This window comes from Embiotoca jacksoni, unplaced genomic scaffold (assembly GCF_022577435.1).
Source record: "Embiotoca jacksoni isolate LCO1_2020_lvr unplaced genomic scaffold, fEmbJac1.0.p SCAF_1, whole genome shotgun sequence".
Taxonomy (NCBI): Eukaryota; Metazoa; Chordata; class Actinopteri; family Embiotocidae; genus Embiotoca; species Embiotoca jacksoni.
In genome coordinates, this window is record NW_027185229.1 from 12,258,173 (window position 1) to 12,275,232 (window position 17,060).

At 40.5% G+C, this 17,060-nt stretch overlaps 1 protein-coding gene across 2 annotated transcripts in view; it reads left to right on the forward strand.

Annotated features, from left to right (window-relative positions):
* Positions 1 to 12,762, forward strand: part of phactr3b (phosphatase and actin regulator 3b) — a 48,545-nt gene extending 35,783 nt beyond the window's left edge. For both annotated transcript variants that reach the window (XM_069168633.1, XM_069168706.1), the window contains exons 9-13: positions 9,048 to 9,103; positions 10,890 to 10,951; positions 11,138 to 11,278; positions 11,717 to 11,793; positions 12,210 to 12,762. In XM_069168633.1, coding sequence (XP_069024734.1) covers positions 9,048 to 9,103; positions 10,890 to 10,951; positions 11,138 to 11,278; positions 11,717 to 11,793; positions 12,210 to 12,225 — 352 coding nt within the window. In that variant the 3' untranslated portion in view covers positions 12,226 to 12,762. The remainder of the gene's footprint in view (positions 1 to 9,047; positions 9,104 to 10,889; positions 10,952 to 11,137; positions 11,279 to 11,716; positions 11,794 to 12,209) is intronic.
* The last annotated feature ends 4,298 nt before the right edge of the window (positions 12,763 to 17,060 follow it).

Consider the following 17,060-nt stretch of genomic DNA (forward strand, 5'->3'; position numbering starts at 1 on the left):
CTATTAGTTTTCTGCCGATCCATCTGACAAATGATCCCATCATTAATTAGACGTTAGATCTCAATAAGCTGTCATTTTTGGGGCATGTCTTTCATCGTGTCCTCGGGTTCCCAATTAGATCGAGTCAGATCAACCGCTCGCTCCTCCCCAGCTTGTCCAAATATGGTCACTTTTGGCTCCAAAATAGCAAGATGGCGACAGCCAACATACCAAACTCGAGGCAGCTCACAAAACAATGAGTGAAGTCACTGTTGTTTGCCGCTTGGTTGAATCCTGTTTCATAAATGCCTACAAATAACAGCTCTGTTGTGGAGCAGTTAATAATCAATCAATCAATGTTTGGTTTAATGCAAAATAACCATTGAAAATGGTCTCAACAATTACAATTAATAGATTATTAGACAGCTACATTAAAATATCAATGTCCAGGAAATGTTTAAACAAAGTAGAAAAGAGGGATAACAATTCATAGAGAGCAAACAGGAAGTTTGATAAAATGGTGGAACACAGTTAACAACCAATGATTGCGTCCTCCATTTAAGACAGCTTGCCATTGGTCAGTGCCACGAATGTAAATCAAAACTCACCAATTTTGAACTTGAGGTGAAATTTTATCATGCAAGCACTGCCCTTTAAGTGCCCTGTCTGAGCAGTAAAGAAGTAGCAGTAACCAAGTCTGAATATAGTATTAAAGTAAGAAAGTAAGCTGTTTACAGTAGTTACCTGACATAACAAGATTATGAAAAATATGTTCATAAAGTCATGACTAAGACTATTATATACATTTCTACTATTGCCTTTTTTGCAGTTCAAATTTGCATTTTGCTAATTTGGCACAGCACTATAACCTTCTCGGTGTGTTATGTCATGGCAAATAGTGACAGGTGGGATGGTGAAGGAAGAGAAAGCCAGTAATAGTGGGGATGGCAGGAACCTACCCAGTATTTCCCTCAGTCTGCTGAGCCGTGGACGAGCCAATAATTGTATATTTGTGGCACATAGACCAATTTCTGCTGACACCACAAATCACTGTGTGAAGCAAGACGGAGTAACTAACTTCAGCTGCTGTCTACAACTACTATAAATTGCTCAGAATTGCATTGGTCACAGAGCAGCTGACTGCAAGATATCAATATTAGCATTCAGGAATCCCAAGTCCAGCTCATTGCTATCATTTTGCAGTCAATTTTATAGAGTGGAAAATCATATATTGTGTTCTGACAGCACCAAAGAGTGCTCCACAAAGTTCAGGAAGGTAAATCTAAGTGTCGAAACTTAAGATAGTCGAGGTTGAATTACTAATTTAACTGACGTGAAAGGAGTTTCCTTTCAAATTATATTACTATGGACTCTATTCAGCAGAATAGCAGTTTCCAGGCAACCAAAGCTGTCAGATGGCGGCTGGCTGCTCTTCCTTGTGGCAGAAAATATTTTCAGTTTCATAATCCATTTCACACAAGATGAAATATTAATGCAGGCTCTGCTCGGGGTTCCTTCCCTCTTTTTTTTTTGTTATTTTGTCTCCTCGTGGGTAAAAAAAAAAAAAAAAATCCCAGCTAGGCAAGTGATGGCTTTCACCAGCTCCGAATGTGAGTGCTCAGCTTTCACAATAGCAAAGAGCACAGTCATGTCTGGTGGAACAAAGGGCTGTCCTTTATTAAGAAGATAACAGTGACAGCCGTTCCCAATCATGGTCCCAACTGCGCCGCCTGAGGCCAAGAAAAGTAATTTCAACATTTAAGGGAAAGTAAATGCTGCTGCTATTTTGACCCTTTTACCACCTGCAGACAAAGAGTGTTATAGTTCCGTTTTTATCTTTACATAGCTGCTGTTTGTGTTTGCTTGACCTGCAAAAGGTTTTGTTAACTGGAGCGTATTTTCTGCTGAAGAGGGCAGAAAATGTCGTTGAGCGTTCTTTGTCCCCCAGAAGTGTCCCTCTGGTTACTTTAGAGAGAGAAGGAAGCTGTTCCAACTTGTTGAAGCCACATACTGCCACTGTGACAACAAAAGAAAAGATTTATCGTGCTCAGTCATATTTTTCTTGTTAATATAAAACTTTTCTTGTTAGTCCAACAAATCACTTAATTATGTTTTATCACAACTCTTTCTTGCTTTATTACACAAAATCAGCGTTTCTTGTTAAATCATTTGGTATATTATAGAAAGATCCATGTGTTTTAACAACCATTTACCTCATGTTGTTGCAAGAATTTTTGTTGAGTAAAAGTGTTGGGTTTTTTTTGGTTTTTTTGTCACTTTGAGCCTTTGTTAATTCTTTTAAATAGTAAAATAAAGGATCATTTAAATTCTACAATTTTACGATGCAAAAAACATTTTTGTCTGAGAAAATATTTCTATTTGATTATTGTTGAGAACTTTGCCACTTTGATTGCTATTTTTCATTTTATTTTGTATTCATTATTATAGTTTCATTTTTATTTTTTATTTGTCTGTAGTCAGCTAAGGATTAAAGTAATGAAGACAGTTTGTAGTTTTTGATTTTCACACATGGGACGTTTCTCCTCAGTTTCTATTTGTGCCTTTATAGTGAGCAGCATCACAGACGGGCATCAATCCAGTTACAGGGCTGGAGTTGGCAGATATTGTAAAACAGTTGGAGAGGCGTAAGCACCGGATGAGACAGCCTGTACATATATGGCATGAAGTGAATTCCTCAAATAACATGTTGTCACCACTATAGACCATCTCCGTCCCACAAGCAGTAATTCAAATTATACAATAGGTTTTTTGCTGGGTATCCAGCTGTGAGCACCCTCTAATTGAAATGTCAAGTCTCAAAGCCTCTAACCCACTCTGAACAATGGTTGCTTTTCTCTTATTTCTAACCCCATTCAAAATTAGGGTTTGATCACGTGATCAGACACGTGACCCACCCACCCATATGTAGCTAATTGTGTTTTCCTGTCACCCACTGCCACATGTCTCATCCTATAAATAAACAGATACAGTATGGTGTATAGTTGTTCTCCCAGTTTGGCCATTGTACGTGTCCAGCATTGATTCTGGCCTTCCAGTTGACTGTAAAACTGTTCGTTATGCAAACACAATCAGAAATGGATTTTGAACAGTCTTCAATTGCTATGTTGGCTAATAGATGTCCATTGTTTTCGGAAATCAATGTTCATTCGGTTGTTTTAAGACGGTCAGCTACATTAAAAAAAAAACCACACACTTCATATATATTTAGGATTTCAACTCGTTTCTCCACAACTTTCTTCTAGATTTAAACATCTCTAATATCTTGGCCCACAGAGGATGTATTCTGGTGACTCTGGTAATCACTTGACTTCTTTTAGGACATTTTTGCATTTTAGTAAAATCTTTTGATGACTATTTGATGGCTTTCCGCGACGTGTCTGCATGAATCTACAAGATTGATTGGCACAGAATTTTGAGGAGACATTCATGGCCCCTGAACTGAGACTCCTGGAGACATTGGTAATCCTCGTGTTTTCCATAACGTCACTGTGATGGTCAAATTGGTCATTTTGAGGGAAATATTTCCTTCAGTATTGGATGGATTATCATGAATTTTAGTGCACATATTCATAGTCCCCTCATCTAGCGCCATCACCTCGTCTTCGGTTGGTCGTGCTTTGGTTTATACAGTTTGTACAGCTAAAGTTAGCATGCTAACAAAATAACCATTGTTCACACGCTGAAGTGAACCTTTGCCTCAAATCACGCCCGACTAAATATAACCCTGCAGAGCAGTTAACATGGCTGGAGGCTACGTCTGCATTTAAATGGCTACATTTCAAAATGCATCTTTATCCAAACGCCCACACCATACATTTTGACTCACAAATACCCACCATTTACATTAAAACACCAAACGATCACTCTCCCGTATGCATGCGGTAGCTGCAGAAAACCACCAAAGAAGAAAACAGCATGCTGCTTTTGCTTTCGCAGTTGCTTCTTTCCATTTAAATGCAGTGTTTATTGGAAAATCATCGCAACAATTTCAGCAAGAAAATGTTATGGCTTTATCAGGGAACGACAGGAAGCCCGACCTCTCTACAAGTTTCAAACAAGTATAAACTATATTTAAGTAAAGCCTTTTTGTTTAGTTCAAGAAAATGATGAAATGCAGCGGTGCCATCACACAATGGTTTTGTCAGCTGTATGACCGCATTTCTACAAAGCTGTATTTTTTTCGATACGCATGACAATTCCAAACTCTTGGATTCAGATTTACATGGTTTCAGCAAAGCTCGATCATTGGGACCAAAAAAAATACAATTTTAGTCTGACAGACAATGCCGTCTGTGTTTACAGAGCCACTGGCTCTTACGGTTACGGCTTATGTGCAGCAACCTACAGTGATTTCTTCGGTGTGACAGTTGATGGCTAATATGCAGTATCCTGAAGTGTTGGAGGCGGGACAATGCTATTTGAAATTGCCCCCACACTGTGCTGCCAGCGGGTGGTTCAAGATGCATACATGATGTCCCGCTTGATCTGTGGACCTGCAGCAAAGGGCAAAGCCTTGGAGACAAGCAAGCTGGCGAGATACAGAATTGATTCTTGGTTTCATGTCCGAGTCTTTGAATGAGGACTCATTCATCAACCATCAATAGCACAGCAAGTCTTAGAAAAAAAACAAACACGTTTTTCAAGCTAGTTGGAAGTCTTTTGAGGTATTTACTTGGCTTCTTTGTAACTTGAAATTCAGAGGCTCAGTCTAGTAGTAGATGATGATGGTTGAAATATCTACCCAACGTGCATTTTCCCTTAAAATATTCATGTGACCCAGTAACAGTGGGAGACATCGCAGGTCAACACTTATACATAATGAAGTTACATAAATGCTGAACTTCTGGTAAGCTACTATTAAAGAAGGTTCCTTTTAAATATTCCTAGCAACAACCCCCCAACTACCCGCTGTCCCCATGGCCGTCCCGGACCCACTCAGGCTCCACATCCGACCGTGGCGCTGCTTTCCTCAGGCTCTGTCACCGAGGGGAAAGAGCGAGGGATTAGGACACACCTCAGTGGGCAGTAGCGGGCCACCGCCTGGCCCGTGGCGCCTGACTCATCCCATTCTCCTCCACGTTTTATGGGCTGACATTCCCATCAGCCCTTGCTCTTACAGGCAGCTCATTGCTTTGACGTGCTGGTGAGTACTCCGACAAACGAGGAACTTTTACCTCTGACCAAACCGAGTGGGTGAGCACTGCAGGAGGCTGTGACTAAAAGCCCATTAGGATTGTTTGGCAAAATATGAATAGGCTGACTCACTTTTGCTTTTATGGCATTTGTTTTTTGTTTGTTGTTTTTGATCCACAGCACCAAAATTTTCAAATGTAAAATACATTGGAAACAGCTTCTTTTTGTTTTTGGCTGCAGTCCATTTGTTTCATTCTTTGAACTAACTCAAATGCTATTGACCTGAAAATTGTTTGTGCTGCAGACCACATATCCCACTATAGCTCTGCTCCATTTAACACATTGACTCCCCTCGGCTACCAATATTGCCATGGCTGTGGTTCTGTTTTGTAAGCCCTCAGTGGTCCCAGTCACAGCTGAAGCTGTCACAGGACACAAGGCTTATTTTAGACCAGCACTGTAGGTGTCACGGCTGCAGACCAAATGTTGCAGCTTATAAAAGGTTTTCCATCATATTGTGTATGTCATAGTCTGATCTCAACTGACTGGAAGGGAAATTGAAGTGAGATCAGCAAAATGATGTAGCTGTTGTCAGAATAGCATAACAAAATGCTTTAAAAAAAAAAAAAATGGTAGAACTCAAGTGTGGCTCATTTAACAGGAGACCTGTTTTTGATGAGCAGCAGGAGGGGTATACTGGTGATATTATAATATAATAATTTTAAGTGTCTGCTGGTACCGCCTCTTACCTGATGTTTAACATTTAGATTAAAGTCCAGTGCCCACTCAAACTACAACTGGAGGATGAAGAACATATAGAACTTATTTTATCCTGAAAAACACTTTCTTGTCAAATATGCCCAGTATTTACTAATCATTGGATGATCATTTTCAATGACTGATTACTGACATGAAGGTAGATTGAACCATGAGAATGTGGTTCGTGAAATTGATCTGACTGCATCAGCCAGACAGTAAATGTGTCACTCTGTTGGATGCATGCACAAGGACTGGAGACGCTCACACCACATCTGCACAGCAGGGTTACAGTGAACTATCTTCCTCTCCAAATGATCTTTGATCCGAGTGTTATTTTGTTTTGTACACCGATGTGTGCTAATAAGCAAGAGGGGAGTGATACGATACTCAGTAACAGATCTGTTAGCATCTGACCTTCGTAAACTGTGTGTTTGCCAGTCCAGTCATCAGTTTCAGCTTTGATAATGTTTCATATGAACAACATTGTCATTTTCACTCCTACTTTTCACAAAGATGCACATGTGAGAGAACCGTAGCCTCGAAGTGTTGCAAAGCTAGCGAGGTGACGTAGACGGAACACATTGCAGTGCAGTGACGAAAGGATTGTCAGGTTTAGCTGATACCGGTACATTTACATATTCATGGTAACCTCTTGCGCAATGGAGAATTTTTGGCCCCTGACTTGTTTGTATCATGCAGCTAAATACAGACTATTCAACTGATCAACATTTAAAGGTGGTAATGTGCCAATAAAAGTAGAAAACTCCGGCAAGGGTTGGTGTTACCGAATTGTACTGAAAGTATTCACACAAAAAAAAATCTGAATTGTTTTAGTGATTTAAAAGATTAAATTCATCAGCACTATACAAAGTCAATCTAAAGTTTAGCTGTCTCATTGGCAAAATGCCATGCTAAGTGTCACGTTTATTCAGGAAGTAGTTTCGGGGGACATTAAGTATAAGGGATCATTTTGCCAATTTAAAGATGATGCAAGGTTTCCCGAGTGAGAGCTAAGACTGTCTGTCCACCTTATCTATATGAAAGATGGGAGTTGTCCTGCCCCGACAAAGACACCGTGTTCCCAATAAATGTAATGTCCCTTTTCTCGGTCAGCTCTTCAAGCACCTCAGCTTGTCAGGGCAACATCTAATCTCATTTTCTGCTCCAGCTCCATCCCTGTTCCATCTCCTAACAGTGAGTGTGAATACACTGTGACCTGACACTTCTAAGATAAATCATGGAAGAAAATGTTAATATTAGCTCTTTTTCTTTTTTTTTCAAGTAAGTCGTGACTGGTGTTTTTTTTTTTTTTATTTATAAGCGCTTTACGATTTGCCTCCCATTCACACCACACCGGTGTGGTGGCAGAGTTGCTACAAAAGGTGCTCGCCTGCCATCGGGAGCAACTTGGCGTGCTGTGTATTGCCCAAGGACACTTCGTACAGTAGGAGATTGGAACTACCCCCCTCTACCATCTGAGCCACAGCTGCCCATTTAACCTCTGTTCAGTCAGAGAATGTGTTCGTCTGACTTTCTTGCTCAGTTTAACCAGTTTACGTAACAACAAAAAAACCGATGGTGGAGATTTATCTGGGAAAGACATGTGAGGAATCCTGAAATTCAGGCGATGTGGAACGCTAAGGACTGACAAATGCTAAGTCCAGGTTTGCCAAACCACCCTAACGCTGCGAGCATTCATCACATAAATGCAAACGCCATAAAGGGCTGAGTATGTGTTCCTGTTTGTCCACATGACTGCATTTCTACTACCATGTCACATCTAGCTATAAGTGTACTCCTTCTTAGAGATGGAATGGTTAGTTCAGTCATTAATAAACCAGATATCTTCAAACCAGCTAATCTTTTGGTTTATCTAGCAAAACTACCTAACATTTCAACTCTTAGGCTAATTTCCAGTCTTCGGTTGGGCTGTTCCCCTGTGGCCATCTGCCTCTGCAAGTTGGGATGAGGGGAGAGCAGAGAGAGAAAAGTGCAGCATAGAGATACAGGAGACAATACATATTGGGTATGCTGGTGGGCCCACTTACCGCGCACAAGAAACATGCTAAAAGAGCTGCACTATGGAAGTGAGGAGAACTGTAGAGAGACAACAAACAATTCACTTTCCAGCTGGACTCTTAGCTAAAAAAAAAAAAAAAAATGCGATCTGATTTGCGAAAAAGACATGTCGTACCCCGCCCCCCCCCACGGTTCTCTGAAATTTATTGATGGAACAATTTGCCTTATCAGAAAAACAAACCTGGCTGAAGGATAATCGAGTCCGAAAATGTACTGGTGTTTATATCTGTAAGAGGACCCGTCTTGCTGATGTTCATATTATCTGATGTGTTTCATCCTTTCGTCAATGCTTTATGTCTATGTGGTTTTTTTTCTTGGAACCCCCATCTTAACACATATCACTACACATGCATGTTTGTTGTGTTTATTTGATTGCTATAGAAGGACAAATGTAGATGGGTTTATTCCTAAAAAAAAAAACGTTTCTTTAAAAAAGCTGTCAGAGCTACCTACCAGAGCACTCAGGCAGCCCACTCTGCTGCTGCAGGTTTATGTGTGTGTGTGTGTGTGTGTGTGTGTGTGTGTGTGTGTGTGAGCATGGGGAATCTCCTCCTTAGTCCCACCCCTTCACATTAGTACTGAGCATGTGGTTAAAAAAAAAAGGAGGCAGGCGGTGCGGCACCACTCAGTCCACTCAGCGCGCCCGCAGCTCGGAGCGCTCCGCATCCTCCACACCTCCGCAGAGACTCCAACCGACTCTCCTCTCTCTCTCTCTCTAAACTTCCCGTCTCACCGCTTCGGGAACATCCCCACCGAGCTGCTTTTTTTTTTTTTTTTTTTTCCAGGGAGAGTCTCCCTTCATTTTCTCTATACTGAACTGGACTTGACGCGCGCTACAAAACGCGCCGCCGGACTTTTTGTTCCCGATGTGGAGCCTTAAATGTGATCACACCAAAACAAGCCGCTCTTTGGACTCGAGGTGGGACGCGGTCTTTGCTTTTTGGATGTGCGGATCTTGGCGCTCTGCACACCGGCTCAAGCACGCAAAGTGCTAGTGGAGAAAGGACTGAAACGACTGAAGGGGTAGCGTGGGAATTAAAGATGGTCCAGAACGTAATTCTGGTGTTTTTCCGCAGGAGACTGAGCCAGAGACCGGCGGTGGAGGAGCTGGAGAGTCGGAACATTTTGAAGCGTGAGTAGTCTGAGCATCGATGTGGATTTAAATTCTCAAATGCAAGAATGATTATAGCTCAACATTTAACACACTTTGTATACTTCAAAATAAGTCTTCAAACGGTCTTTAACTTGGAAAATCACCAAATTTCAACAGGAATTCCTGTAATATTACAATTATGAGTTATTTACCTGTATTAATGGTAATGGTAATAATGGATGACATGTATTTGATTGTAAAATCATTTCTTTATATATCTAATCATATTTTTGTGACTTAAGCTACTTTGGAATATTGCACTGACGGCAAAGTGGAGATCTCAAAATAAGATGTTTGATACATCTCAATTGTTATTTGGTTCCTAGTGTTGTGTTGAGCATTTATCTATAAACCACTTAGTTGATGACAAATAAAATAAATAAATAAATAAAACAATGAATTATTTACGCTTATTTTGTTTTAATGGATGACATTTAATTTATTGTAAATTTTTTTTGGGTATATCTCATATTTCTTTTGTGACTTAAGCTACTTTGGAATATTGCATTGTTGGCCAAGTGGAGATATCAAAATATGATGTTCAATACGTCTCAATTGTTATTTTGGTTTCTGGTGTTATGTTGAGTATTTTATCTACAAAAAAATTCTTAATAAATAAATAAAATAATGAGTTCGCCAATTTTGATAATTAAAATGAACAGATTTAATCATTTTTCAAGCAAAAATATCAACAAATATTTTTCTTATTTTATAGTTTTATATCATTATGAATTGAATGTCTGTGTTGACAAAACGAGACCGTTGGAGTCATGCCTTGTGGTTTTGAGGGAACCTGATTGATTGGTATCTGAGGTAGTTCCCTCTATTAATTAAACTTACCTGCAGCGCCACCATTTGTTTGTAAGAAAATGAAAATATAGACCTTATGGACCTATTCCTTTATTGTGCAGTAAATCATTCCCCCGCAAATCCCACAAAGTCGGCGTAATGTTCCTGTACTATTGCCATAGGGGCTTTCAGTCTCAGTCAGTTCACTGTAGTTCTAGCTCTATTTAATTGTATGTTCCTTAAAGTGACATTGTAAGAACAGGGCTTACTTCTGCAGGAAGAGACTGTCAGGTCGTAGCACTGAAAACTCTGAAACAAGCTCGCTGCCCTGAGAGTGCAAGGCGATTACGAAACAGCCTTGTGGAAGTGGAGCGCCACATTTTGTGCAGATCTGTGTCTCCTGATTGAGCCGGGCCACCTGTGAGCTCGGACCAACTGTCTGCACAAGAACATGTGTTCAAGCTAAACACAACTTTGCACCCTGAACCTCTGAACGTTCACTGGCTAACCAAAAATGCCTTTTCTGTTATATATTTAGAATTATGTGTTCCTCTTTCACCAAAGGAAAGCAATAAACTCAAACCGTAACATGTTCCAAACTCGGTTTAAGCTGCCAAACTAGTCCACCAAATGTTTGGTATGAAAGTCAGAGATAGAGAGAGATAGAGATATTAAAATTGAAATTGAAAGATGAAGTGACATCCAGGGATTTTGCTGCTGCATTTAATAAAGATAAATCCTATTGGTGTCCTAATCTGCTCCTGTGTCGGCCTGAATCGTAATTCAGCTCTCATCCAGAGTCCCAACCTGCGATTATTGAGTGTGAGGAGGAATAGAATAAATTATTGGACTTCACGAACTGTCTACTCTCATGAAAACAAAACATACATTTGGCAGAATCACAGAAGAATCTCTAAAAAGGCATGGTAATTCAAATGAAAGTGGTCTGATCATTTTGACTTTCTTGTGTCAACAGAGAGAAATGACCAGAGTGAACAGGAGGAGAGGAGGGAGATCAAACAGCGGCTGAACAGAAAGGTAGGCGGCTGCTTTGATTTGAGCAAATTCCTCAGAAAATGTTGTCAGTTTGATCCTATATTTGGGTTGACACATGACAACACACGTGAAGTGCTGCTGTTTAATATTTCGTTTCCTTCGTCAATCTCTTGAAATGCATTGATAAGCTGACGAAAGCCGACGCTGACTGTTGTCATTCCTCTCCAGCTGAACCAGCGGCCGACGGTGGATGAGCTGCGGGACAGAAAGATCCTGATTCGTTTCAGCGACTACGTGGAAGTGGCCAAAGCTCAGGACTACGACAGGCGGGCCGACAAGCCCTGGACCAGACTGTCAGCTGCTGACAAGGTAACTGGCAAAGGACAGATCGGCACCGACAGCTTTTTGAACACTACAATTCAGTATCATAATTCATTCTTTGTGTAAAAAAAGAGTCATGCGGCCTATATTAGATATATCATTTGGAATTAGTATTATATACTCCTGGGAAGTACTAAACAAATGAGAGACATCAATAAATCATTCCAGTCCACATCATCCCCGCTGGTTCCATCATACTTTGTTAAACATGATGATGAAAGAGGTGATAAATTGCATTCTTTGTGGTGTACTCTCCCTTTTTCTTCTTCGCACAACCCTGTTCAGTTTGATATAAATCTCCACCTAAACAACAGATATCTCTATTCTCACAAGATCCTTGTTTGAGCTTCACCACCCGAGCGACTGTGCGATGGTGTACGAGGCTGTACACCTGGGCTTACGCTTCATGTTGCTTTTGTTCCGCAGGCGGCGATACGGAAGGAGCTGAACGAGTTCAAAAGCAATGAGATGGAAGTTCATTCTTCAAGCAAGCATCTGACAAGGTCAGCGTGAGCCCGTGTTATTAGTTTCTTTTTTTCTCTCTCTCATTTGCTCTCTTTGTATCTGCTCCATTGTTAGCGGATGATGTGTAAGAGGGTCAGCGTGACATTTTGCAAAGACTCAAAGGTGCATTATCCGACGGTTTGAACATCAATGAGTGCACACCCTGCAGTGTAGAAACTAAATTTAGCTGCAACCAGGCCCCTCGAGATGAAAAAGTTGCACCCTTTTGCATCACCTTTCTGCTATAATGAATGTCCGCACATATTAAGCTTACGTTTTGCTTACGTCGAGGCAGTCTGTAGCTAAAAAAAACCCTGAATTATCTGGAGTTTTGCTTACGCAAGACCCCATTTTTGAGGAGCATTGAGCTAATAATAGAACTCCTGATTGATGATGCCTCTTTGTCTCCTCGCAGGTTCCACCGGCCTTAGCAAGGTTTCTTCTGTGAAGAGTTGCTTATATCTGGTTCCCTATGTGAAGACCTTGCACGGAGTCTTCCAGCGCCCTGGCCCACAGTCAGTGGGTGTCCTGATATTTGGGTCCAGCGAACCTTGGAGGCTATGTCTCTAGAAACGGATCTGCCGGCAGAAGGGGACGCATGCAGTGAGCTCCACTTCTGCAGGGAGGAACCCCACCTTAACCCTCACGTCACCTTGTCAGGGGAGCAGAAAGAATCAAGGATTCGCCATAGACAAGCAGGGACTTCTTTTTGTAAACAGACTCTTTTGAAAGACGTCCTTTTTGATGTCGCAGAAGGGGAATGTGCATGTGACCGAGTCGACCAGTCCCACTCCAGTATCAGTAGTCACATCCCCGAGCTGTGTCTTGAGTCTCACTGATTCAGTTGATGATGAAATTCATATCGACAGTGTCAATGTTCTAAAACAGAAAACTTGTCTGTGTACAAGACAAAGATCCCTTTGTAAGCATTATTTATTGTCTGCACAATACAGGTTTTCAATTTGTAACCAACTTTGTTTGTCTTGTGTAGAGCGCGACTGTGGTGTGTTTTTCACGTCATATTTTAATATCATGACACGACAAAAATGTGTGATATTTAAAAACATGATTTGAAAGTGTTGTTTTTCCTCACAAAGGTCAGAATTAGGGGGAGGATAGCTGACTGCGCTTCATAAACGGGTTGTAATCCCCTCAGATTCATCATTGTTGTAATCAGCATAAAAAGCAGATAATAAAACTGGAGTGAAGTTCACCTTGTTGCATCAGATGAAGCAGCAGCTCATTTACAAAAAGGGAGCCGGTGACCTGTTTCTTATCAACATGCTCTCTTATTCTCCGACAAAGAAGCTTCTCTTGCAGCGCCTGAAGCAGGTTAGCTTAGTTAAACCCTCTCATGAAAACAAATTCAACTGACTCTTTCAGAGAGTATAAGCCTCTTACCAGATATTAATTTAAAAAGAAAATCAAACCAACCCTGGAATGATCACACCATCGTCAGACGTATTAGCAGTGCAGTTTTTAGCTCGCCCTCTGACATCAACAAGCATGTTATGTGAGTCACGGCCTCGGTCCTGGCACCGTTGGAGGAACAGATGGCAGGTCCGCTTCAGTTCTGTATTGTACTGCAGGAATGAAACCACCAGCGGTCGAGAACCGGTGGAGGTGCGTGGGGGGGGGGGGGGGGGGCAAGGGATGCTCTCAAGGGTGTGAGGGGGATACCCTGACTTCCGGGTGTCCCTCGGATGGATGAAGGCCAGATACAACGCGCACGTTGAACATATGTTGGGCAGTTTTTGCGCCAAGTGTAAGCGTGATTACTTTTCTGCTCCAAAAATAGGCTTTGAATCAGAAATTGTGTCATATGTTTGACCTTATATTTCGGAACAGCTTTTTTTTTTACGCGAATTTACATCAACACTGCACCCAACAGCTGCTATTTTTAACCACAGTTGCTTCCACAAATAAATATTCACATGATAAAAATCACTTTGAATGATTGACACTACCATGAGCAAATGTTTCAAGTGAGACAGTTCTTTTTATTCCAAACCACATGACGGTGTGTTAATGATGTAACCCATAATCACTGGATTCATTTTTACATTTAAGTCAAAGCCAGAGCAGACGTCACCACCGCGCATAATGCTGTGTCCTAATATGGCGCCTTATATAACTACCAACAACAAGCACAAGATGACAAACCCCAAATAAAGGCACAATGCTGCGAGGCTGCATGGATGTGTGCCCCAACAACACACTGGCATGACAGCCAAGACTGTTCACGAAGAATATCTATGCAAATGAGCACTGTGTAAACAAATCAAAAAGGGGGATGATAAAATAGAGGCAGCCCCCCCCCCATCAAAGGGCCAAGAGGGGATGTTTGATTTGAATTCTGGTGCAGCACTAAAAGGTATGGAGACAAAGTGGATTTCACCTCCAGTACAGAGGAGACGCTATAGCCTACACGGAACTTTTGCTGTGTTGTTGTGGCTGTGCTGCATTTCATGCATATTAAGATTATGCAACCTGCAGAGGCCAGTTGCAGGAGATAACAAGTGAGAGTTGCCAGGCTATGAGAGCCCACTGAGAGCTCTGAACAGGATACACCTTTCTGCGCGGACTCCGGGAGTTATTTTGAACTAAACTGACGACAAATACAAAACAAGAGGTAGAAAGGGAGATGGAGTGGCGCAAAAAGCTCTCAGGATGCAGTGATGGGATTATGTGGGTCAGCATTCAGTTCACAGGCTAGAGTGGAGCAGCGGAAACAAAAGGCCTGATATTTACACTGTGCACTTACAAGGCCTCCAAAAACAGTGAGAATTGTAAAAAAAAAAATATAGCATTTGTTTTGCATTTATGTCACACAATGTTGGTTTGGTAATATAGCTAAATACATAAAAGTGCAGCTTTGTACTTGTACTTCACCCAAATATTACTTTATAGTTTTACTCCATCACATTTTAAAGGGAAATAATGTTTTGTTTTTTTGCTCCGCTACATTTATTTGACAGCTATCATTACTAGTTATTACTTGCAGATTAAGAGTTTAGATACAAAACACATGATCCTTTCAAATTTGATTAATTGTTGCAGATTAAACACCCTGACAGTACATTAAGAAGCATCTTTGCTCAAACCTAGAGAGTTATGTTTTTGCATTAGAAATAATAAAAAAAACATTGTTTTAGGGTATATCAGTATAACTCTTAACTCTGCACTGTGGGTGCTTTTACTTTTTCATTTCAGTGTATTTTTGCTGATAATATTTTTACCAATATGAAAGATTTGGAATGCAGTACTTGCATTCCTCATAAATAGAGCATTTTCACGTTGATGTGTGGCTGCTTATGTGTATGATCTGAAAACTACTTCAACCACTGCAAACAAAAACCTGACATCAAACATACCCAGAACCTCATTTACTGTATTTTAGGAGAACATACAGAATTCTCAATTTGAGCAGTTGCACCATTTATTGCCCCAGAGAAGTATTAGCATTCCTGAAAAGAGTAAGTGATTAAAGAGTGGATGGTACTTTGCTGTCTCAGAGATAACCAGTCGCTTATGTACATGTAAATCTGGGAATTCAAATCGTTACAAAAATTCTCCAGACAGTCTGTAGTTGTTGCTAAAATTTTGATTATATTTATATTAATGCTTAGGGAGTTTATCCTTTACTTAATATAATATCATGGTCAAAATGAAAGATTGACTAGATTGAGTATAAACTGTTTTCAGTGTAATTAAAATATGAAAAGTACTTGTTTACTAAGCAAAAGAACCCTGTTTTACAATGTAACAATATGTAAACAGCATTTAAATATTAACTGATCATAATTTTGTACAATCATGTTGTGTTTTTTAAAACAAGTGAAACTAATTCAGATACTCCAGATTATTTCAACCTGTTTCCAAACAAAATCTGACCAATTTTCTTTTATAGGAATGAGTGTGAGACTTTTGAAGGAAGGCAGAATCAAGAAAAATGTCCCCCTAGTGGAGAAAAGTCATACAACTAATTGACTTCTTGGAGAACAGATTAAAACTTCCAGTATCTTTCTCAGCACTTGTGTTCTTGTTTTCACTTGCCTTAAGAAAATAAGATTTAAACAATAGCCACAAATCACTGAGTAACATGAATACTTTTGCAGCATTTCTACGATGGAAAACCAATAGAAAGTAAGTCAAGTGGTCAGATTAGTAGTCTAGGAGAGGTACAAAGTAGTGGAAAAATGGAAATAAACAAGTACCTCACAATTGTTGTAGTTGATGTTGATACATAGGTGATGTAAGGGTTTGAGTGGTGAGCTGCAGTAGCTGCATGTTGGAAAAGTGTGCTCCTTTGAGCCAAACAACACAGCCTGCCAAAAAGTGCTCTGGAATCTGGGCTCTCATTTCAGTGGAAACTTTTTGGTGAAAGGTCAATGTCTGGGGTCGAGCTAACAGTTCTCGTTGTAATCCGCCTCCTGAAACAAAACAAGCTCCATAGGAATGGGGTCAAGCTCTGTTTGTCACCACAGACAGTCCACAAGCTTCTCAGGTTGCCAACAAACCACTCCAGTATAGTATATTAATTTGTTGCCTCGTGCAAATTCTGTGTTAAAATGCAGCAACTTGGACTGTCAATCATTAAATTGGGTCACTAGACTTGTTAAAGTGCAAAATCAGCAGTTCTTTTGTGGGTCTGTACAGAGGTGGCAGGGGTTTAATCTAAATAAAAGCCCAGCAGGAACACAAGAATCCTTCCCTGACTTCAAACACAACGGCATCTTTTAAACTCCACTCACTTAATCTTTGAGTCCAATTAAATGTTTTCGCTAAATTCATTACGGTCTCTCAAGGCGTTCCTGAGATATTGTATTCACAAGAATGGGAAAGATGTTAGGTCACAGTGACTGTGACCGCCGACCTTTGACCACCAAATCTAATCACTTCATCATTGAGGGAAAGTGAACATTTAGACCTAATTTAAAGACCTTCCCTCCGGGTGTACCCTACATATGAGGAAGAATGGATCGTTGTAAGATTACAGTGACCTTAACCTTTGACCACCAAAATCCTATCAGTACATTGTTTGTACTGATAGGATTGATAGTTGAATGTTTTTGCCAAGTTTAAAGTAATGACTCCAAGGTGTTCTTGCAATAACGTGACAACGGAACAGACAAAGACTGACGGACAACCTGAAAACATTATACCTCCGGCAATGGCTATCGCCGGCGCTGTGGTAAAAAAAAAAATACCTAAAGGGATTTAGTTCTCAGTGAAGCTGCCCAGTGGTTCCTCTCAAGGAGTTGAA